Raw genomic sequence first — 24,518 nt, forward strand, 5'->3', positions numbered from 1 at the left:
GCATCTGCTTGGGATTAATTATTCACCCGGCTCTGGGTTGTGGTTTTTTTGTTACGTTCTTGTTGTTTTCTTTTTTTTTTTTTTTTTTTTTTTTTTTTTTTTTTGCCTGTTTATCTTTTTCCTCGGGGGAGCGCGTTAATTCCGCTTTTTCCTTTTTTAATTTTTTTTTTTTGCTTCTCTCGCCCACCCCCCTCGTTTTTTTTTCCCCCTTTGGAAGAACAGCGCTTGGAATTCTGATTTTTCCTCTCGTGCAGGGGGGGGGCTGGCGACCCGCACCCTGCAGCATCATCCTCCATCGGCACATCGGGGCTGGTTTTGCCTCGGGGAGGGGGTTCCACGTGCTCTGCTCCCCCCGCCCGCGGCTCCTGAGGAGGAAGAGGAGGAGGAGGAAGAAGAGGGGGACCCTCCCCTGCCGGCTGGGCGCTCCCCCGGCCGCCCTGCAGGCACTGGGGGGGGTTGCGGCAGCTTTGGGGTGCGGGCTGGGGAGGGGTGGGGGACCGGAGATGGGGTGCTCTGCTCGCTGAGCTGGGGGGGGGCAAACCTGAGCCCCCCCTAACCTGACCCGGTTCCCCCCCCTCCCCAAATTCCGCCGTTGGCTGCTGCTCCCGGCTCGCACGTGGTTGGATTTAGGGGGATTTCTGCGGGGGTTTATTTTTTGGTGCTCGGTTTGGATTCCTTTTATTATTATTATTATTATTTATTATTATTTTTTATTTTTTAAATTTTTTTTCACCGTGGTGGTGCCTCTGGTTTTTATCCCCCCCGCCCCGGTTTTTCTGGCTGTCCCCCACCTTGCAATGGCCTCTCTGGAGAAGATGCTGCCCGGACCGGCCGCGCTGCTCTGCTGCCTCTGCTCCCTGCTGCTCCCCGGTAAGTGCTGGCACCGGGGGAGATGAGGGGGGGGGTAATATTTATAAATATATTTTTATATTATATACACCTGCAATACGGGGCTTTGCACCCCCTGTGCCCGCCTGGGACCCCCTCCCACGGCCATCCCCTCCTTGGCTCTCTGCGTGCCCCCCCTACAAACGAAATGGGTGAAGATTAGAGTTTATTCCCGGCTTAATAAAATGACAGCTTGTGCTTGCGAGCGCTGGCAGCGGGCTGGGCTGAGCCTGGGCTGTGAGCAGGGTGGCAGGGGGACACACGGCACCAGGGGGTGTCCCCCGGCCCCCCCGACTCTTGTCTCCTTAATGCAGAGCTGCTTTAGCGGCGGGATCAGGGTTTATCCGCTATTATCCACTCGCTGATCCCCCAGACCCGCGCCCAGACACTTTCCCGGGCTCTGTCGAGTTGCTGGGCAAGCTCTGCCCAGGTGGCAGCATTTTGGGGTGGGGGTGCAGCCCCTGCCATCCCTCTCTCCCTCCTTCTGTCCCCCGGGGGGTTTGGGGGGCCTGCACCCCCCGATCGCTGTGGTGACATCCTGGCCTGGCCTGGGGACAGCCCTGGGCCACCAGTACCTGCTGCTGGGGGCTGCTGCTGGCCAGCGAGGCCAGACAGGGGTCACACAGCCTGGGGGACACGGGGCTGCCTCCCATGAATGGTTTTTTTGGATGTTTTCCATTTAAAATCAAGCCCTGGCTGAAGCCGCTGTCCCCGGCCTGGCCAAGCAGAAAGTGGGGGCTGTTTGAGGTCTGGGGGGGGCTTTTGTGGTCTGGCTTTGGGCTTGGGGTGTCTTGGGGACACTGCCCAGCTCAGATGATTCCTCAGGAGCTGCAAGGATCCCTAGACCATGCCCAGCTCTGTGTCACACCAGTAACCCACAGCCAAGGCACTTTGGGGGTCCAGCAGGGCTCTCTCAGCATCTGCAGCACCCTTAGAGGGGCTTGGAGGAGCTTGAGGAAGGGTGAAATAAAGATGAGGGGGGATATTGGGAACATTGAATTTCCACCCTGGAAATTCAGACCCCAGTGGAGGAGCAGGGATGCTCCAGGCTGTCGAGCCACAACTTTGTGTGGCAGCCACAGGGGTGCCCCTGTGGTACCCCAGATGTTTGCTGGGCTGCTCCCCGGGCTGGGTTTGCTGGCAGAGCTGTTTGGGAGCAGCAGCTCGGGGGTCTGGCAGCCTGGAGGGAAGCAGGATGTCCCCCTGCCCCGTTTCCCTGGATCAGATCCAGCTCTGTGGTTTGGCTGTGCTGCGGTGGGCGGCGGGGAGCATCCCTGTGGGAATGAGGATCCATCGGGAATAACTCTGCTGCAGGGGCTGGATGTGGTCACCTGCTGCTCAGCCCTTCCTGGGGGTTTCTGAACCCCCTCATTGCTGCTGGCACCCCAAAAACCCAGTGGGTCAGGCCTGGGCTTTAGGCCAGGATCTGTGTCACCGTGACTGGGGCATCCTGGTGCCACCAGGAGGGTGGCCTGTGCCAGGGCTGTGCCCACAGGAAGGAAAACCTTTGCCAGGAGTTTTTAGCCTCCTTTCAGGATGCACAGCTGCCCTGGCTGGCCTTTGGTGGACAAATAAAGGTCTCTGGAAAAGCCACGGAGGGCTCGTGGCTCTGCTGTTCTCCTCACCAACAGCTGGGGCTGACAGCAGGGTCAGCCCTGGTCAGCAGTGCCCTGCTCTCCTGCTCTCAGAGAATTCAGATTTCACTCCCTTCTCCCTTGTTTTTTAGTGAAGAGCAGCCCTCTGTGCCAGCCCTGCTCCAGGAGCTGTTTGGCCGAGGCCCCAGATCAGCTGCTTCCAGAAATGGGGATTTATTTTGGTGTCTCCGGGGTGGGATGGCCCCAGGGTGGCCCTGAGGGCTCTCAGGATGGGCAGATGGACACATGGACAGATGGACAGGTGGAGGGTGGGGGGTGCTGGTGGTGTCTGCTCAGTGCAGTTGTGTTTAGACCTGTTGGGATGCAGCTCAGGGTGGATTTATGTGGTTTATGGGATGTTTGGAGCTGTCTGTAAGGTTGAACCTGCATCTTCCCACATCTCCCTGCAGCGTGCCTCAGTTTCCCTGCTCCCAAAGAAACCTGGAGGCTCTGCAGTGCTCCAGCTCTGTGGGGTTATCCTGTCCCAGCATTCTGGGCAGGTTTGGGGTCCTGTGCTGGATCCCACTGCTGGGATCCCATCTCCCCATGTATCCCAGTAAATGGGACTGGGGGTGGAGGATGGGGGCTCCACCCCTGCTGGGCGTCCATCCCGCACACCCCAAAGGCAGAGGGGGCACACCCCGGGACTCTGCCCATCCCCTGGCAGCCCCTGGAGTGTCTCCCAGCCCGGGGTGCTCAGGCCAGCAGGTGGAGATGTGCCATAACTGGCCGGGAACGGGGAGCTGCAGCCGGCTCTGCTCCGGGAATCCTCCCGGGGTGTGCTGGATTCACAGCCTGGCACTGGGACAGCTCAGCTCAGCATCCCCAGGACAGGGGGAGGGACAGGAGCAGTTTTGGCAGGCAGCTGAGGGGACAGCACCCAGCACAAATTTTACCTTTAGTGCCACAGAAGATGGGATGTGCTGGGATATTCCTTGTGGATTGTTGGCTCCTGCTCCACCTCCCCCAAAACCTTAAATCCCAGCACAATGCTGGTGTGAAGTTGGGCACCACCCTGGGAAATTGTCTTTTCTTCTACTCCTTTTTTCCCTCTTGGTGTTTAAAAGTCTGAGTGAGATCCTCTGAGTGATGATTTTGGGGAGCACCAGCCACAGAGTCTGGTTCTCACAAAGTCCTTTTGGGGGAAACTGAGGCAATCTCCTGGCTGGAGATTGCTCAGGAATTTTTTGAAATCTGGCTATTTCCTTGAGATTTTTTTTTTAAGTGCCACTATTTAAATTGAGGTTCCTCTCCCAGCTCCTCTGCATCCTATAAAAGATGAAAAAAAGGAAAACTGAGGATCCCAGCTGATGGAATCATCAGCACGTCCCAGCTCCATCCTGGGGGTGATGGGTGAGGGAAGGGCTGCTTACACAGCACAACCTGATTTATTTGGCTCCTGCATTTGGCCAGAACAGTGCTGGGTGTGTGGGAGCTTCTGGGTGTCCCCTCCTGCTTGGTGCCTGTCACTGCCACGGCAGGAGTGTCCCATCCATCTGGAAAAGGTCACTCTTGCTAATCTAATCAGAATCTTTTATTATTAAATATGAGTCCCTGCTAATGAGCAGCCCCCAGGCTGGTAGGGAGGTGGCTCCTGGATGGGGTTGGGACCCCAGTGGGGTGAGATGTTCCCTGGAAATTGTGGTGGCAGAAGGAGAAAAGGTTCAGTGAGGTGAGTCCTGCTGCCCATTTCCCAGGGAAAAGGAGGCTGGAGCTCACCTAACTGGAAACTGGGATTTCTGGGGTCCTCCAGCCACATTTGGGGGTGGCCCAGCCATCCCCACCCTGGGGCTGTCACCTGTGCCACCAGCACTGCAGGGTTGGGATGCAGAGGCTGCTCCTCAGGATGTGCCTCTCCCTTTTCCTTGAGCTGTTCCCTGACCTGTTGCTGCTCCTGGCCTGTCCCATGTCCCTCATCCCCTTCACCTCTGCTCTGCCCTTGGGGAGGACACCCCCAACAAGGCAAATTCATCTTCTCATGAAGCCACTGTCACCTTCTGGTGAGCTTTTTCCCACCACCTGGATCATTTTTGTCACCTTGGATTTTCCCTAAAAGCCCAAGCAGGTTCTGCTGGGGTGGCTTTGATGCTGTCACCTCCTGTCACCTGCAGGAGTTTGGCTTTGCCCTGAGCTCTTCCCCAGGACTGGCAAAACTTGAGAATTCATTCATTTTTCATTTATTTTCCTTTAAGGAAAAGCAGTGGTTTTGCTCTGGAAGATAAATCAGGTTGCAAATGCAATCCCTGCTGCTGCCAGCTCCTCTCCAGCAGCAGGGGAAGGGGGTGAATTCCAGCTGTGTCTGAGCTGGTACCAGTTCCCAGCCCTGCTTTTGGGGGTCTGGGGATGATGTTGAACCCCAAACCTGAGATCTGGGGCTGGATTTCCCTCGGGTGCCTCCAGAATCCGACTCCACCAGAAGGAAAGGAATTAATTGGCATCCAATAATTTTGGATGGTGTTGCTGGGCACAGCCTGGGGGTGTTGGGAGGGGAGCCTGGGGGGGAAATTCAATGTTCAGAGGGTGCTGGGAGGATGCTCCTGCTCCTGGCCATGCTGGGAGGGGCTGGGGTGATCCCAGCAGGACTCGTGGCTTTGGGGGTGTCCCTGCATTGCCCCTGTCCCCACTCTGGGCTGCTGGGGGCTTGTCCCTGTCCCTGATCCCCATTCTGGCTCCCCAGGGTTTTTTTTTGGAGGAGTCACCTGGCCGTCCCAGCCCAGCAGCCACCACAGAACATTCTGGGGCTGTATCTCCCCTCCCATCTCTTTTTGCACATCCATAATCAGCCACTTCCCTGTCCTTTTTTTATCCCCCCTTTCTAATTAATTTCTTCATTTCCCTCCCTCCTTTGGAAAGGCCTTTTCCTCCCTGTCCCCCAGCCTGTCCCTTGCTGTGATTTGTGGAAATTGCTCTAAAGTAGCTGCTGTGTAAAAGCCTTGCTGGCTCCAGGAATTTATGGCAGGCTGTGCCTCTGCACGGCACATCCCATTTAGCCCATATTTATTTATTCTTTGCCTTTTTTGTTTTTTTTTTTTCCTTTCCTGTTTTGTTTATTCTCTCTTATTAATTTCCTGGGGGAAGTACAGCCCTCAGCACTGCTGGCATGGTTTCTACTTGCTTCTCCCCCCAAAAAAAATCCCAGGATGTGTCCCACCACTGTTACTGGATTTTATTGCTCCTGCTGATGGAAAAGCCAGGCTGGACTTTTGGGAGAGGGAGAAACTCAGGGATCTACAAGAAAGAATCCCACCAGGCACAACCCTGTGTTAGAGAATCCCCTCTTGCTGCTGCCAGGACTCCAAATCCCCTCCAGCTCCCACTCAATTCCTACCCCAGGCTGATTTTGGGAAGCTTGGAGCAGTTTAACCTCAGTGCCATGGGAATTCCCAGCTCATCCCTGCCCTGGCCATGGGCAGATCCAGGAGCATCCCTGCATCCTGCTCCTCCCATGCCCTCCCTGCTGCACACCAGGGGAAGGTGATTCCACATTTGTAACAATTATTCACTTAATTGAGTTCCAATTAGCTGGGACTGGAGATGGAGGCTCTGGATGCATCAGAGGGAAGGGGGAGCTTGTTGGTATTTATGTCACCAAAACCAATTTTTAAGGCTCTGCCTGCAGGGAATGTTTTGGAGGTTTCCATGAAGGGTCTCCCTGTATTTTTTGGTTTTGGGTTTGTATTTAATTCCTGGATTTTGCTTTTTACCCTGGGAGTGTGGAGTGGAGAGGGGCCCATATTTGGGTTGGCTGATTTTTGGGTGGAGGCCTGGAGGCTTCTTTGCTCCCTTTTTGTTGGTTTTTAGGGTGTTTGGAGGTGCTGACCCCACTGGGGTGCTGCAGGATGAGGAGGGAAGGGTTGTCTGAGCCCGACCCTTCCCTTCCACCTCCAGCTGTGGGAACATCCAGATGTGGGAGCTGCAGCTGTGGGCATCTCTAGAAGCTCCAGATGTGGCACATCCCAGGTATTTGGGGCTGCTGCCACTCCTATTTCACCCTTGTGCTGGGGGATGGGGTGGCAAAGCCTGAACCAGCAGATTTTGGGGCTTGGCCTGGGATCTACAGGATGCTCAGGGGAATGGGGTGGAAGCAAAGAGAAGCAAAGATCCATGCTGGTGTCCAGTGGGAATAGCCAGGCTGGGTGTTCTCTTTGGGTTTTGCCCACTGACTCCTCTGGGCATCATCACTCTAAAATCATCACCTTGTCACCTGGAATGGCACTGGATCTGGGGGTGAGGGGGCACTGGTGGTGCTGGGGGGCACCAAAACCCCTCCACAGGAGCCCCAGGCTGGGCTGGGAGCTGGGCTGGAGCTGTGGGGGGGGGGGACAGTGACTCCCCCTCCATCCCTCCCCAGGTATTTGGGGTGGGTTTATCAGCTCAAGTCACTTCTTTAGGGACAACCCTCCTGCCTTGTTCCCAGCTGGGGCTGCCATGGAAGCCTGGCAGGAGCTGTGAGAGCTGGGACTGCTGTCCCACATTCCCTGGAGCTGTGCTCAATCCATGGATCCACCGAGCTCCCAGTGCCCCCATTAACATCCAGAGAGGTTTGAACCCTCCTGGGCTGACCTCAAAGCTCACCTCCCCCTCTCCCTGTGTGCTTTTCCCCCCATAAGTGGGGCTATAGCCCCAGGACCCCCACTGTGTCCTGGGATAAGCCAGGATAAAGCTCCCCCTGCAGCAGTGATCCCTGTGGCTGACAGCTGGGCTGGGCTAAGCTGAGCTCAGCTCTGGGCTCTGGAGCAGGAGGTTCTGCAGCCTGGGGATTGCAGGATGGAGAGGCTCTGCCTGGGCCCTGTTATGGGCATTCAGGGTGAGAGGGGCTGAGCTGGTGGCTCAGTCCAGGCTCCTGTCCCAGTGCCCTCCAGGCTGGCTGAGCCCAGCATCCCCTGCCTCAGGACTGGGGCTGCTGCTGCCCTAAACCCCACGTTGGGGTGTTGTGGTGCTGTTTTCTTCAGCAGTGAGACCCCCTGGCCCAGGTCTGGGGTGCCAGGCAGGGTGGAGGGCACTGCCCCTGTCCCCACGTGCCCTCTGGGCAGGCAGAGCCCATCTGGCCCTGTGTCTGTGGCTGGCAGGGGGCACATCTGGCAGGGCAGATGTGGGGCTGCACAAAGGGGTCACCAGTTGTGTGTTTACATCTCCCTCTCCCTGCCCAGGCTGCAGGTCACCCCGAGGGGACACACACCAGTCCTGCCCTGTCCCTCTGTGGGTCTGGGGGTGGCTCCTCAGCCCAGGGGGCTCGGGACATCCCCAGGCCAGTGGGGATCTGGCCATGCACAGGGAGCTGTGTCTGTGTTTTGGCTGGAGGTGCTGAGCTGCCAGGGTGGAAGGGCCATATGGGCCCCTCTGTGCTGGCCTAATAAACCCAGAATGCAGGTCAGGTGCTGCAAATCCTGCTCAGCACAGCAGCAGCAGGGCTGCAGAGCAGAGCCAGCAGGCAGGGCTTAACCCTTCTGTCCCCCCAGAGCCAGCCAGGGGCTGGGGACAGTGCTGTGGGCACTTCCAGGTGCCTTTCTTCCATCTCTTGGGACTGACTCCCTTCCTTCCCTTCCTTCCCTCCTTTTCCTTCCTTTTCCTTCCTTTTCCTTCCTCATCCTGGAGCTGTTCTCTTGCTGTTGAGCAATTTTTGACCTCCATCCATCCTTTCCTCTCTTTTATTCCCCCTTTTCCCCACCCACCACCTTCATCCACAGCTCCACACACCTCCTTTCTCCTTCCCTGCTGTCCCTGTGGCTGTAATTGCAGGGTTAGATCCTGTCCTGGCAGGATTAGTTTATGGCTGGGGAAGGGAGGTGCTGCTCCCATCCCCAGATTAGAGCATCATTTAAATGCATTTGGTCTGGGAAGGAAATCACTTCCCTGGGTGCTGTTAACTAATCATGGCCATGGCATTAATCTCCAGCCAGACTTGTCTGTCCCCACCCAGGCTGGCCCTCCTGTCCCTATTGCAGCACCAAAACAAGTTTGGGAAGGGCTCTCCTTGCCCTGCTACACCCAACCCTCATTATCCATTGGGGATCCCATGGTAGGAGGAAGGAGCTGGGTGCTGGAGGGGCCAAATTCTCCCAAACCCTGCTGGTGACAGTGGGTGCTCCTCTCCACAGGCACTGGGTGCTCACCAGGGTGGCACAAAGCTTCTCCTGTCCCCCACTCAAGGGTGGCACCAGAGATTTTGCAGCACTTAAGGATGGATTTTGTTTGTGGCTGTGCTGGGCATTGAGCTGGGTGTGGTTTGGGTGTTGGTTGGGTGTTGGTTGGGTGTGGTTTGGGTGTGGTTTGGGTGTGTTTTAGGCGGGTTTAGGGTGTGTTTAGGGTGTGTTTAGGGTGTGGTTTGGGTATGTTTTAGGTGGGTTTGAGTGTGTTTTGGGTGGGTTTTAGATGTTTTTTAGGTGGGTTTTCCCTGTGCAATGTCCTGATCCTGCTCTGAACCCCAGAGGTTTTGAAGGGATAAATTCTGATGCTGTTTCACCAAGCAGGTTGAGCAAAGTCCCTTTCCCTGAACCTCACTCAGGCAGATCCAGCTCACATTGCTCCAGCTGCTGGATCCTTCTCCTCAAATCATCTCATACCTTGGGAGAAAATCCCCTTTTCCTTGTTGGGAGTGGCAGGAGGATGCAAACCTTCACCTTTCTCAGCAGAAAACAACTTCCATGAATGACAGGAGCAGAAAGCCCCTCAGTGCTGGTACTGCTGAGCAGAGGGGCACCCATGGGTGCTGCCCAGGGTTTTGCACCTCTCCTGCAGCTCCTGGCTCCCTGGGAAATGGGAAAACAGGCAGAGAAATCGTGATGGGATGGCAAGGGCAGCATTCCCACAGCCCTGGGGAATTCTCCACCCGCCTCGGGGACAACTCCCATCCCGGGATGGAGGGAAGGATGGAAGGAAGAATGGAAGGAATTCTGTCCTGTATGGAGTGCTAATCCTTTTATGAACCTTCTAAGCTGCTCGACTCCCCTGTGCCCCGCAGCAGGGTCGGGCATTCCTCCATCCATGAGCCCCGAGGAAAGAGGCTGGGATGACTTTTAGGGCTGGAAAAAAACCACCCTGCGGGTCCTGTCACGCTGCAAACCCCCTCGGGAAGGGAGGCTGAGTTATTCCCGGGAGCAGAGCTGGCACATCCACACCTTTGACATGCTAATTTGGGCTCGACGCTAATTTGGGCAATCAGCGCTTCGAGCCGGGATGCAGGAGCCGGGGGGAGCTGGGGAGGGGGGTCCAGCCCTCCTGGGAATTCCTGGAGAAGGCAAAGACCTTGAGATGACTTCCAGGCTCCTCACCCCCCCCTTTCCCAGGAAGATTTCCATGTGTTTTCCCTCTGTTGGCAGTGGGGTAACAGGATCCTTCCCAGAGGATCAAGCAGCTCTGCCCCTCGTTTGGCAGGGGCTCCCTGCTCTGCCAGCCCTGGAGGTTTTTTTTAAGGGAAAAATGATCAAAATGAAGGATAAAAGGGGATTTCTGAAGGGTGCTGGGTGCTGCTGGGGTTTGCATAAAGTGGCACTTTTCCATCAGGTCTGGAAAAATTTGGTCTGGGCCAGCTTTATCAAAGCACAGTGTGGGTGACACTCCTGGGTGGGTGACAGGTGAGAGTGGTTGTGACACCACCCTTGAGGCAGGTGTGGGGATAGAGCAGGTCTGGGGGCTGGTTTATCCACCTTCCCTGGGAGATGGAAACAGAAAGGAAGCCTTGATGATAATAAATATGTGGTGGGATCTGTCAGCCAAAAATTAAGCTGGATGTAACTTTTGGTCATGAGCTTCTGGAGAAGCTCAGCTGGGGTGAAGCCAGCCCTGTTTCTATAGAAGGGTTTGTGCTGGTTCAGGCAATGCTGGGGTGGGTGACAGGGTCAACATGAGGATGGATGTGGCTTCAGCACACCCTGAACACCCCATCCCATGGTGAGGGTGGCTTTGGTGAGGCTGCTGCCACTATCAGGAGGCACAATCCTGTTTTATGTCGTGGGATTTTCTGCATTTTGGTTTGTGGGACAGAAACCCAGCCAGGCTCTTGCTGCCCTTCTCAGAGGGTTGGGGGCTGAAACTCCAACTGCTCCTTGTTCCACTGTCACCTGGATCAGTGCTCCCTGCTTAGGAGCTGTTCCAGAATGTCCTGGTTTGGAGGACAGGTGTCTGCCAATAAAGGCAGAAGCTTCTCTTTGAAATGGAGAATGTAAACCCCCTCCCTCCAAATTATTATGATTTTGAAATTAAGGGGCTCTCAGGCAAAGATATGGGAATTAGGAATAACAGTTCTTTACTAGGAAAATTAAAATAGAAATACAGTATTACAAAGAACAATCCCAAAACACTGCCAGAGTCAGAATCCAAGCTGACACCCCTCAGTCAGTCAGGGTGGTGGCACAGTCCCATTCAATGGTGGCTGCATCCTCCTGCAGTGGCAGATGTGGTTCAGCTGGAGCAGTGCTCCTGGAGAAGGTGCAGTTTCCTCTGAAGGTGCAGGGATGATGTGGAAAGGTCTGGCTTTCCTCTGGAATCCAGTGGAAAGAAGGTACCTTGGTGTCCCAAATCTCAGTTTTTCTCTGGGTAGGAAAGGCTTGGCTCCTCCCCTGGCTGGAGCATCTCCCAGTGGGATGATGGAATTTTATCAGTCACACAGTGGGACTGAATGGGCCAGCAGCAGATGATATCTCCTGGAGGGAGGATGGGCTGTGGAAAGGTAAAGATGATTGCCCCAGTTGGTTTAACATATTACCATTAACAGGTAATATGTGCCAGGAGATCAGGGTCACTGCCCCACCCGGTTTTAACAGTGACAGAATTCACATTTCTGGCCACATCCTGTACTGCACCCCAAGACACAGAGGGGGCTGCCCATGCTAACCTGCTCTCCCCACCCCTCTGCAGCCCACGCCAAGGGCCCAGCCCCCAGCCCCGAGCCCGCCGAGCCCCCCGGTGCCATCCTGCTGCCCGTGAGCTACCGCCTGTCCAACACCCGCCTGGCCTTCTTCCTCAAGGAGCTGCGCGCCAGCCCGGCGGGCAACGGCAGCGCCCCTCTGCAGCGCTCCGAGCCCTTCGTCGTCTTCCAGACCAAGGAGCTGCCCGTGCTCAACGTGACCCTGGGCCCCTTCAGCACGGGGCTGGTGCTGCCCAAGGAGCACCTGCAGCCCTCCAGCACGCTGGAGGTGCCCGACCGCCTCACCGTCAACTGGAAGGTGCGCGCCTTCATCGTGCAGCCGCGGCTGCTGGCCAGCCAGCCCGTGGTCCAGGTGCTCTTCTACGTGGCCGGCCGGGACTGGGACGACTTCGAGGCGGCGGAGCGGCTGCCCTGCGTGCGGCTGCACGCCTTCCGCGACGCCCGGGAGCTGCGCAGCTCCTGCCGCCTGCGGGGCAGCCTGGCCATGTGCCTGGTGCAGGCCGAGCTGCCCCACGCCTGGTTCGGCCCCTCCGCGGCGCCGCCGGGCAGGAGGAAGAGCGCCGAGAGCCTGGAGCTGGGGGAGAGCCAGCAGGCCGAGCTCTATTACACCCTGCACGCCCCCGACGGCGCCGGGCAGTGCCCGGGGGACGCGCGGCGCGGCGCGGGCGGTGCGCGCACCGAGGGGCCCACGCAGCACCCGCTGCTGCGGGTGGGCAGCGTCAGCCTGCTGCAGCCCCCGCCCGCCCCCGCCCTGCAGGAGCACCGCCTGGATGGAAACGTCTTCATCCGCCTGCCCGACAGGCCCCTGAAGCCCGGGGAGGTGCTGAGCATCCTCCTCTACCTGATGTCCAACTCCACGGTGGAGCATTTCACCCTCAGGTGAGGCGCTGGGGATGTTCTTTCTGACTCCGGAGCTCTGTGGCTCCTACTTGTCGGGTAATCTTAAATAAGCAAAGCAGCTGATAGTTAAAAAGGTTATTTGTTACAAAGCACATCTTGTTACAAAGCGCATCAGTCTCAACAGGACACAGGCAAGCAATGGCAAAGCAGTTAGCAATAAGCAATAAGTGAATGGCTAGAATGGCAAAAGCCAATAGCTGAAAGCAACAACTCTCACAGTGCATACTATTGTATAGAATTTTTGCAACAAGCTAAGATGCAAACTCAGACCACTGCTCTTTGACCTATTAGAATTCTAGTTTCTTAGCACACCAGGTTATGTATGGAACTACTCATGCAATCTATCTTGTTCCATCTAAGGAATTTAAGCAATATTCTTACTATAACTCTATTAATGTCTAAGTCCTGTCTACAGCTGTGGGCTTGGAACCTCTACTGAAGATATCAGTATATTTGCAACCTTCACTAGAACACTCTCTACTACTGTGGAATCCAGACCTTTTACTCACTAAAAACAACAGAACTCACTCTAAGACTTATTCAATCCCTGCACTCTGATTTCTCTCTGAAGAATTCACAGAGACCCCAAACTCACTGACTCCAACACCCACTGCCTTTTCGAAGGGGTGGTTGTGAAAAAGCAGCTGTGGGCAGGAGGGAGTGGGGTGGGAGGATGTGGGGTTTCTAGGATGTGCTGGAGGCTGGAGCAGGTCTGGAAGCAGGGCCAGAGTGGTTTTGCAGTGGGAGGTTTTGTAGAAAAGAGAAGGGCTGTCCACACAGGACCTCTCTGTCCTGGCACTGTGCACTGCTGCCTTTGCTCTCCCAGTGCTCCCAGTGGCACTGGGATTCTGCCAACAGCTGTGGGTTTATTCCCAGCCACTTTGGGGACATGGTGTGGTATGGCTTTGGGGCCACATCCCCTCCTGCTGCCCCAGAACCAGGTGGGGTGATGGGGAGGAGGTGCTGAGAACCCCAGTGTGGGCAGGTGTGCAGAGGGGACCCCATTGCTGTGTGTCCCTAAAGATGGGGACACAAGTCCTGGCCACACCTCTTCAAAGGACACTCTTCAAGGCCCTGGAATGTGGGATGTGATGCTCCAGGCTCTCCTGCCCTTCACCCCAGGGATGCCCAATGCCACAGGAGTGTTACTGCCCTGGTGTCAGCACTGGGGCTGGGTATCCAAAATCCTGCTGGAGCAATGATTGGAGGGATAAATGCCATGAAAGAGGAGCTGGACTGGGCTGCTGCTGCCAGCCTGGATGATGCTTCCCACAAACCAAAGGGGAAAAACTCCTCCTGTGCCATGGCAGGCTATCCCAGGGGACCTGAGAGGGTGAGGATCCACCCCTGACTGTGGCTCTCTGCAGGGTGAAGGCCAAGAAAGGTGTGAACCTGCTGAGCACCAAGTCCAGGAGCGGGCAGTGGCTGGTGAGCTCGGAGCTGCTGACGGGTGGCAAACACTCCACTGCCACTGTGGACGTGTCCAGGGTGGACGGGGCTGGGCCCAGGTAAGGGCTGAGGCTCTGGCAATGCCAGGGAACTGCTGGGATTTGCCCTGGAGCAGCTCTTCTACCCTAGGGTCTGGGTGGCTGCGGTGCCATGTGGGTGCTGGCAGGGGAAATTGAGGAGTTTAGGGCTCAGTTGTGAAGCCATGGAGGATTCCTTAGTCTGGGGTGGAAGAATTTTAATTTTTTATGAAGTTTTAATGGTGTGAGAAGCAGCAGCTCTTTGCTGTCTGTCCTGGTGTCTCCTCTGGAAGGGAAGGGTCCCACCTGAACCCTAAAGGGATGGATGGGTGTTGGGTGGGGAGCAGGATTCAAGTCAGGCAGTTCTGCCCTGCTCACACATCCCTGGGACTCTGGGAAAGGCTCAGATCAGTTGAGAAGAGCCCTGGAGATGGAATTGAGAATGATCTGAAGGAGAAAGGACCCAGAAAGCCAAGTTGGGACCCCAGAGGCTTCTCAGCCTGGAGAAGGGGAGATGTGAGACTGGCAGGACATGGGGGCCAGGACAGGGGATGGGCACAGGGTCAGAAACAGCAGCAGGGAAGATTCTGAAGTGCTGGAAAGCAACAGTGATATCTGTGTCACTGTTGGGAAAAGGGACACAAGTGTCACCAGAAGCTGCCTTGAAGCAACTCAATGTGCTCAAGCCATTCCTGTGATGGAAATCTCCCCACATCTCTGTCCCCCACCCCAAAACTGAGCAAAGTTGGGGCCACACTCTTGGGGAAAAAGCTCTGCCTGCTCTGGTGTGCCCTCCAAAGTTCTGCAGAGCCCCTTTCTCACCAGGACAACAGCTTTTCCTTCACCCAATCCTGCTGCTTTCGAAATGCACCCCCAGCACCCAAACCCAGCCCCATGGCTGATCCAGGAGTGTCCCCAGGGCCAGCAGCCCCTGTCCCCTGCACCCAGCACACAGAGCAGAGCTGCCAGCAGCAGCAGGATCCTCTCCCCCTTCCCCCTCTCCTGCTGCCAGCACAGCTTCCAATCAGCCTGCAAAGGTTAGAGACGGGGGAGGAATTTAAAGTGATTACAATCACCTTTTAGACAAACAACTCCATCAAATATTAACGGAATGGAGAGGATGAATGACTCCAAGCCGTGTTGCCCTCCAGGCTGTGCAAACAGAGGAGTTGCTGCTCTGGGGCTCTGGGGGCTTTTGGCAGTGCTGGCTGTGCAGGGAGGGGCTGTGAGCCCTGAGCTTTGGGTCAGAATGGCCAGTTTGGGGTGTTTTGCACCCCAGAAGCTGCATCCTGGATTGTTCCCCCCGTGTGGGCAGCCTGGCTCTTGTCTCTGCTCAGAGCAGGTGATGCTGGGGAGGGCAGAGGGTGGTGGCTGAGCCTGGCAGCACTCCTGGGACACCTTGGGCACCCCATGACAAAGGTCCCTATTGCCACACCACCTGTGGCTCTGCTCTGCCTTTGGACCTACCTGCCTCTTCCCAGCTGGGTTTGATACTCCTGGTGCTGGAAGAGCAGCCAAATCTGCTCTTCAGATCCTGTGGCCTTCAGTGATTCTGCTCAAGCCCCAGAGCTGCCTTGGGACAGAGCAGGATCCACCAGCCCCTGTGGATCAGCTGTGCCATGGCTGCTGTGGGATCAGGGGGAAGGGAGCAGGGATCAGGGCTTGCCATGGCCTGGAGCAGCTCCAGCTTCTTGCTCTCCTCTCTCCCTGCTCCCTGCCACTCATTAGATATTGATTAGAGAGAAATGGGCTGTGCCCTGCATCCCCAGATCGATGGGACCTTCTCAAGTGCTGCTGCACTGAGATGAAGCAGGAGGCAGTCCTGGCTTCCCTTCCACTGGAATTTCACTTTTCCTCCCCTTCTCGCTGGCTCTTGGGGGTTTTTACCAGTGCCGTGGTTTGTGGGGGCTCAGTGGGGGTTCAGTTTTTGGGGAGCAGTGAAGTTTGACTCGGGGCAGGGTTGAACCCTGAGTCACCCCAAGGATTGTCAGGGCATAGGGCAGGATCAGGTCTGGGTTTGGTTTTAGGGATGGGGTGTAGGGGTAACTAATGCTGCTGCTGAGAGTTTGTGTCCAAGCCATGATGCAGATGGACACCAACCTGTCCCCTTAGTCTGGCTGGATTTGGCATCCTCTCCACCCTGTCCTGCCTTGGGGACGCCCCAGGGGTCACTCCCTGTCCTTTAGCTCAGTGTCCTGCTGTCCCCAGCCCTGGAATTCATTTGTATGTGTGTGTGTGTGCTGAGCTGATATTCCAGGGCTGTTCTCTCCTGCTGGTTCTGCCCACACCCCCTGTGCCCTGCCCATCCTCCCTCACAGGATGGGGACAGCCCTGTCCCTTGTCCCAGCTCAGTGCCATCCCACCTGCTGCCTGGGATGAAACTCTTTCTCCCATGACTCAGTTTCCCCATGGGACCCCCTTGGAAGGGGCTGTAAAGTCAAGAGCTTGGGCTGAGCTCATGTGTTGACAGTTGTCATTCCTGGGTGTTCTGGGTGTGGGACACTCAGGATCTGACCCGTGGGACATGAGTGTCCAGGCAGGAGCAGTAAATCCAGGGAAAGTGAAGTCAGGGAGACAAGGCCAGCACCTGCAGCCACCCACTGTCCCTTGAGGCCATGGCCACACACCCACCCTGTGGTGTCACCCAGCAGCCCTGGCAGAGCTGGAGAGGTTTTTTTGTCCAGCTGGGAGAGGTTCTAAAAAACATTTCTGTCTCCCACTGGGGAGATTCCTGTGGGAATCTGCAGGATCCCATCAGAGCATCCTCTGCAGGGGTGGGGTCAGGGTTGCTGGGTTTGGGTGGCACCCACTGCACAGCCCCCCATGGCAGCCTGGGGACACCAAGGAGACCTGCTGGGGACTCTGATGGCCTGGTGCTCATCCCACGGAGTCTCTGGGACCAGGGGCAGCCACCTCACCGTGTCCCCTCCTCCTGTCCCCCTGCCCAGGGATGGGGACTCCTCATCTGAGATCATGCAGCTGGATTTTGAGATGGAGAACTTCACGAGCCAGTCGGTGACGCGCCGCATCATGTGGCACATCGACTACCGGGGCCGCAACCCCCCGCCCGACCTGGAGAAGGTGGTCACAGAGCTGACGGTCATCCAGAGGGACATCAGGGCCATTGTGCCCCTGGCCATGGTGAGCAGGTTCCTGTCACCTGCTGTTACCTGCTTGGAGGGGTTGGGACTCCCTGAGGGATTGAGCACCTGTGTTATAGCATCCATCCATCCATCCATCCATCCATCCATCCATCCATCCATCCATCCATCCATCCATCCATCTTCCATCCTTCCATCCATCCATCCATCCATCCATCCATCCATCCATCCATCCATCCATCATCATCCATCAATCCACCCATCCATCATCCATCATCCATCCATCATCCATCCATCATCCATCCATCATCCATCCATCATCCATCATCCATCCATCATCCATCCATCCATCCATCCATCCATCCATCCATCCATCCATCCATCCATCCATCCATCCATCCATCCATCCATCATCCATCTATCCATCATCCATCCATCCAACCATCCATCCATCATCCATCCATCATCCATCCACCATCCATCCCACCCACACCTGGGTCCTTCTGTGCCCCACAAGGGGCAGGCTGCCTTCTAACACGTTGCTTCCCTTTCCATGCCCCCCAGGACACGGAGATCATCAACACAGCCATCCTGACGGGGCGCACGGTGGCCATTCCCGTCAAGGTCATTGCCATCGAGCTCAGCGGGGCCATCGTGGATGTGTCAGCCATGGTGGAGTGCAAGTCCAACAATGAGGACATCATCAAGGTGGGTGTGGGGAGGGGGCTGGAGTTCTTCCAGGAGTGCTGACCCCAACAGTTGTGGCTGGGCTGATGTGGCTCACAACCCCACCCAAACCAAGCATCATCCCCTCTGTGGCTCCAGTCTGTGCAAGCTTCTCCCTGGGGTCAGCTGGGGGAAGGACAAGACACTTTGTCACTGTCCCCAGAGAGGCCACGGGGTGCTCCCACACTGGCAGCAGCAGTAACTGTGGGTTATCTTGACACTTAGTGCTGATAAGGGGAAATATTGTCACTGTAGTCTGAGCTGCACCCTCCCATCGGTGCCTGGGGTGACTTGGATGTCCTGTTTGGGTCAGGTGCTGGGCTGGGGACTGGTGAATGGGAATGATGGAGGGAAAAGAGGAGCTGAGGTGGAAGATCCAGGTGGGAGAGGTGCTGATGAGGCCAAAGGCTCCCTGCCTCAGCCACCAAGGCAGCCCCTGATCCTCAAACCCTCCAATTTTCCATCACCCGCCCTGCTCATCCATAGACATTTTTCCATCCCTGAATAAATCCATCTGCCCACCTGCCCATGTCACTCTGCCACCATTTCTATCCGTCCATCCGCCCCCAGACATCATTCCCTTCTCCTGAACACCTCCCACCCCTCTCCCTGCATGCACCCAGCTCTCCCTTTCCATGTTCCTGCTGGGCTGGGCAGAGCCAGGGAAGGGGCTGGATTCCCTGGGGAGCTGTAGCCCCTTCTCCCTTTTGGGGAGATGGCAGATCCCTGTCCCTGCTGGCATTTACTGTCCATGGGGCTGTGTCACCCACCATGGGGGACATCCAGTGCTACAAAATGCTTACCCAAATTCTTGACTAAAACTCAGATCTGTGGGATTTACAAGCCTGGCTCTAATTTATGGAGCCCAGTCCTCCCCAGTGTGATAAAACACTGGAGCAATAATACACTTCAGGATGGACTCCAAGACACTTAAACTGTTTAATGTGCTGCCTTTCTGCTCATAAATCTTATGACACTCTGTCCCCAGACCTGGGGGGAGCAGGCACATACCCAGGGATGAATAATGCAGGGAGCAGCCCTCCAGCCCCATCCCATCCCACCTGCAGCCCAGCACAATTTCTGGCTGAGTTATTTGGTGTTTTTGTTGGAGCTTCATTTCTGAGGGAGCTCTCAGTTACCTGCTGAGATTGGGGAGTATGATTGTGGTGTCAGGGCTCTAAACCTGCTCCATAAATCACAGCTTACAGAGTGGGATGTGCTATCTGTTACTGTAAATAATTTAACGTGAGGGCGGGCTGGGGAGCTGCCTCTCCCCACTCTGGTGTGGCTCCCTGGTGGTTGCTCTCCTGTCTAATGTGGAATTTGTCCTGGACTTGGTGTGGATGTGGCTTTGAAGGATGTGGTGGGAGAGCACGAGTGAGAGTTGTCATGCTCATGCTGTCATGCTCACCCCCTTCTGTGGTGACACAGGGTGACAAAGGTGTGCAGGAGGACATCACTACTGAGGGCAGTGAGGAAACCACCCCCTCTTTTTAAAATGGGGGGTGACCTTAGGGTCTGTGGGGGGACACACAGTCTCAGCCTCACCTGTGTGTGACCCTTCTGAGAGCCCCACACTCCACATCCCCTGGAGTAGGACTGATCCTCAGGGACCCTGCTCACCCACAGCCACCACCAGCACCACGGTGGCTCTCCCCACTCCTTGGAGAACGTGTCCCCTCAGTCCCACACCTGTCCCTGTGCCAAGTTGGGAACTCCTGGCCACAGCAGCAGAGGCAGCAGTGCTTGGCTGGCAGCCCAGGCAGCCCTCAGCCTCTGTGCTGCTGACACCTGGCCGTAAATCCGGGAAGTTTCCCTGCACAAGCTTCATTTCCGAGCTAATCTGCAGTCACTCCATCTTCGGGACAGGCCTGGTGTGCAGGGATTTTTTTGTTGTCACAGTTTCAACGCCCTCCCAGCTGCAAAGCAAGTGGTGCCCAGAAGGAGGTGCCGGGGGGTTTATTAGCCAAGGTAATGCAAGCAGAGCCCATCGTGTTTATTGTGATAAATGGCACAATATCCAGAGATCTCTGCTGCAGGATTCACCTGGGAGCTCATCTTTATTCAGGCGCTGCCTCGCCACAGATGAGATTGTCTTGTCAGACTTGCTGAGCTGGTACCTCTGATAGGAAGAGAAGGAGCAAATCCTCCTGCATCACCCTTCCCTCCTGTGCTCAGGGATGTCCCCAGGAGCCCAGGTGCAGGGCTCTGCCTCCTCCACCAGCCCCAGGGGACCATGGACACCGTGCATCGGGCTCCTGGAGCTGTTGTAGGAGTCAAACCCTGCTGTGGGCTCAGAAATGCAAAATCCCTGCATCTGGCTGCCCACAAGTGCTTGAGGAATAGGCTGGGACAGAGGCAGGGGTGCTGGACAGAGACAGGGGTGCTGGACAGAGACAGAGGTGCTGGACAGAGACAGGGGTGCTGGACAGAGACAGGAGTGCTGGGACAGAGGCAGGGGTGCTGGACACAGACAGGGGTGCTGGGACAGAGACAGGATGCTGTCAGCTCTGCTGTCAGCCACCTACAGTCTAGCCTCAACCCTTTATAACCATCAGAAAATCTCCTCTGCTGGAAATCAACTCTTGTTTGCTGTTGGGTGCTCAGTGCTGCTGGCTGAGCAAATGAGTTCTGCTCTTCTCCAGCACCCAATAAATGAGATGCAATCCCTGACAGGGGATTGGGGTTGGACTGTGGGGCTGCTGCAGATGAGAGGTTGGAGTCCCTTTCTAATTGTCTGCTGCCACTCTGGCTGGGAAGGAGCTGTTGAAGCATGGACACATGTGGATTCCTCTGAGCAGGATTTCTGGGAGAACAGACCATCCCTGCTCCAGGGGCCATCACGAACTGGATCTATATTGTTGACATGCTGCTCTTCCAGCCTTCTGCCAGGATCTCTGCTGTGCCTGCAGGACCATCCCCATCCTCTCTTGTCCCACAGGTTTCTAGCAGCTGTGACTACGTCTTTGTCAGCGGGAAGGAGTCTCGGGGCTCCATGAGCGCCCGGGTCACCTTCAGCTACGAGCACCTGTCGGCCCCGCTGGAGATGACGGTGTGGGTGCCCAAACTGCCCCTGCACATCGAGCTCTCGGACGCCCGCCTGAGCCAAGTCAAGGGCTGGAGGGTGCCCATCCTGCCGGACAGGAGGTGGGTGCTGAGCAGCTGCTCTGGTCAGCATGGAGAAGGAGAGGTGGAGGTGGTGGTCATGGGTTAATTGCCTTGTTCGGCTGCTTCATGAGGAGGTTTTAAAGGTGGTGGAGACAGAGGCATCTCAGGGGTCTTTGGTGGAAAGGGGAGAAGTCATGGACACAGGTTACAGGGAAGGAAAACAATTCACAGTGAGGTTGGTGAAGAACATCCCTCCTTGGCCATGATCAAAAGCTCCCTGGATGAAACTGGGAGCATCCAAGTTCCCAAGACCCTTTTTCGAGGTGTAGAGACCTGCAGGTGTCCATCCCAAGCAGACACCTTGTCCTTTCATTGGTTTAGTGGGCAGAGATGTTGGTGACTCTGCTGTCACCACGTTGTGCTAAATCCATTGAATCCCTCATGGACAATGGGCATCTTTTGCCCAGGAGCCACCATTTTCTGGTGACATCGTGTTTTCCCCTGATTGGCCACCTTTCCTGGGGGTGCTGAGGAGCCATGGTGTGGGGACCTTGGTGGCACTGCCCATTCACTGTCCTGTCCATCCATCCATCCATCCATCCATCCATCCATCCATCCATCCATCCATCCATCCATCCATCCATCATCATCCATCATCCATCCATCCATCCATCCATCCATCCATCCATCCATCCATCCATGTATCCATCCATCATCCATCCATCATCTACCATCCATCATCCATCCATCCATCCATTCCATCATCCATCCATCATCCATCCATCCATCCATCCATCCATGTATCCATCCATCATCCATCCATCATCTACCATCCATCATCCATCCATTCCATATCCATTCATCCATCATCCATCCATTCCATATCCATCCATCCATTCCATATCTATCCATCCATCCATCATCCATCCATCCATCCATCCATCCATCCATCCATCCATCCATCCATCCATCCATCCATCCATCCATCCATCCATTCCATATCCATCCATCCATCCTCCATCATCCACCCGCCCACCCCGCAGGTCGGTGCGGGACAGCGAGCACGAGGAGGATGAGGATGAGCGGAAGCAGAGCCGGGGCTGTGCCCTGCAGTACCAGCACTCCACGCTCCAGGTCTTCACCCAGTTCCACACCACAGCAGCCGAGGGCACGGGCCAGGTGGTCACCATGCTGGGGCCGGACTGGCTGGTGGAGGTCACCGACCTGGTCAGTGACTCCATGCGCGTGGACGACCCGCGGGTGGCTCACCTGGTGGACAGCTCCACGCTGGCCGGGCGGGAGCCGGGCACCACCCTCTTCAAGGTACCCCTGGCCATCTTTCCCCCCCGTGCCAGCCTGGCTGGGGTGGCAGACGGTGACAGGAGCCTCATCCCCTGCAGGTGGTGTCCCCGCTGGTGGAGGCGGTGCTGGGCGAGACGCTGGTGACGGTGGCGGAGGAGAAGGTCAGCATCACGGACCTGAAGGCCCAGGTGGTCTCCAGCCTCTCGCTGTCCCTCCACCCCAGCCCTGGCAACAGCCACACCATCATTGCCCGCACCTCCGTGCAGCAAACCCTCACCTTCTTCAAGCAGGTGAGGACAGGGGGGCATCCAGGCTTGGGGGGGAATTTGGGGTGCAACCCACTCCTACCCACACTCCAGCCCTCAGATCACCCACTGTCCTAATGACACCCTGGTGACCCCAAAAACACCCCAGAAAGCTTCATAGATCCAAGCCTGGGGACAGGACTCTACCCTGGGAACGAAGGGGGAGGGATGGAATCCTATACAGGCCTGGCCAACTCTGGTAGCCACATTTGGCGCTGCTGGGATTTGAGTTGAGCCTGGGCAAGCACAGGGAACGTTGAGAGAAGAATAGGCCGAGCAGAAAGACCAGGGACTGGTTAGAACAGGATGGATGGTGGAGAGATAAAGGGTGAATTGCATGGAGAGTGCATGGGGGATGGACAAAGGCGGGACTGGCCTCCTGCTGGGCAACCGGTGCGTGTGTTGGTCCTGCAGGAAGCGCTGCTGAGCCTGTGGATTTCCTACAGCGACGGCACCACGGCCCCCCTGTCCCTGTACGACCCCAAGGACTACAACCTGGTGGTGAGCAGCCTGGACGAGAAGGTGGTGACGGTGAGCCAGGACCGGGCGTTCCCCTTGGTGGTGGCGGAGAGCGAGGGCGCGGGGGAGCTGCTGCGGGCCGAGCTGGTCATCTGCGAGAGCTGCCAGAAAACCAAGCGCAAGAGCGTGCTCTCCACGGCCCTGGCCACCGTGCGCGTCCACTTCGGCTCCGAGGAGGACCCCACCTACGACTACGAGCACGTGTCCGGCCGGCCGGGGCCGGGGGAGGCCGGGGCCAGCACCACCCTGCGGGCAGAGGTGGACAGGAGAGCGGAGCCCAGCGAGGGCGGCCGCGTGTCGGGCGCGTCCCACCCCACCCAGGATTTCCCCACCATCCCCACCGGCTTCGTGCAGGTGACGCGGGGGCTGACGGACCTGGAGATCGGGATGTACGCCCTACTGGGCGTTTTCTGCCTGGCCATCTTGGTCTTCCTCATCAACTGCATCGTCTTTGTGCTGAAGTACCGGCACAAGCGCATCCCGCCGGAAGGCCAGACCAACACGGACCATTCGCACCACTGGGTGTTCCTGGGCAACGGGCAGCCCTTGAGGGCTCACAGTGACCTGTCCCCGCAGCCCGAGAGCCCGGGGAACCCGCTGGAGAACGTGCAGAGCTGCTGCCACGGGGACCACCACAGCAGCGGCAGCTCGCAGACCAGCGTGCAGAGCCAGGTGCACGGGCGCGGGGACGGCTCCTCGGGGGGCTCCACGCGCGACCAGGGCGAGGAGCCCCTCAACTCGCCCACCTCCAAGAGGAAGAGGGTCAAGTTCACCACCTTCGCCACCATGCCCTCGGACGAGCTGGCCTACAACTCCATCCCCATCGCCGACGAGGAGGACCTGGAGTGGGTGTGCCAGGACATGGGGCTGCAGGACCCCGAGGAGCTGCACAGCTACATCCGCAGGATCAAGGAGATGGCTTAACGGGGCGGGGGCGGGAGGGAGGGGCTGCCACGCTCTGTCACCACGCTGTGCCACCCTCTGCCACGTGTCACCACGCTGTGCCACCCCTGTGCCACGTGTCACCACGCTGTGTCACTGCGCCGTGTCACCACCACGCTTCCCGGGGCCGCACGCCGCGCGCGGCTCCTCCTCCCGCACATCTCACGTCCCCACCCCGTCCAGAGGCTCCTCTGGGGGGTCTCTTTTCAGTTTTCCCCACTGGTTCTCCCAGGGGAGGCAGCAGCACCGGCGTGGCCCCAGCCAGGGGAGCCAGGGGTCACAGCTCAGGGTGTGTGTGTGGCTGTGGGTCCTGCAGAGATCCCATTTCCCCCCGAGCCCAGCAGGGAGGTGGTGGGTGAGACCTTCACAAGGGCCTCCCCCAGCCTTTGCTGGATCAGTTGCACAATTTTGGAGGTGAGTGCTGGGTCACCCCGTGGTTTTTGGGGTGTTGGCCCACACTGAGTGATGCAGGAGTGGGGGGCACAGTGGCCGTGGGGCATCGCTGTCCCCAAATGTGTCCCAGCCCTAAATTCTTGGTGTGCCCCCTGCTTGGGCACTTTGGGGGTGACCACTTGGGACATTTGCTGCCCATCCTGCCTGTCCCTCTCTCCCAGCCATGAGGTCAATGCTGGGCTGTCCCCTTTGCCCCACAGTGCTGGGGCTCCCAGGACCAGCCACTGGTTTGTGCCCCCTCCCAGGGCTGGGATGTGGCTCTGGGATGGGAATGTGGGGTGGGGACACCTTGCCTGTGTGTCCCAGTG

At 57.0% G+C, this 24,518-nt stretch overlaps 2 protein-coding genes across 2 annotated transcripts in view; one reads left to right on the top strand and one right to left on the bottom strand.

Annotated features, from left to right (window-relative positions):
* The window catches only part of MRPS17 (mitochondrial ribosomal protein S17), a 198,608-nt gene that overhangs the window by 56,678 nt on the left and 117,412 nt on the right, over positions 1-24,518 (bottom strand). The gene's annotated exons all lie outside the window — the stretch shown is intronic.
* Positions 743-23,739, top strand: TMEM132E (transmembrane protein 132E; the record flags this gene model as incomplete). The annotated part of the gene is made up of 9 exons (XM_079324969.1): positions 743-870; positions 11,379-12,267; positions 13,656-13,796; positions 16,703-16,895; positions 17,420-17,563; positions 20,523-20,728; positions 21,733-22,012; positions 22,090-22,281; positions 22,711-23,739. The coding sequence occupies exons 1-9, from the start codon at positions 798-800 to the stop codon at positions 23,737-23,739; spliced, it is 3,147 nt and encodes a 1,048-aa protein (XP_079181095.1). The 5' UTR covers positions 743-797.

This window comes from Erithacus rubecula (assembly GCF_903797595.1).
Source record: "Erithacus rubecula genome assembly, chromosome: 22".
Lineage (NCBI taxonomy): Eukaryota > Metazoa > Chordata > Aves > Passeriformes > Muscicapidae > Erithacus > Erithacus rubecula.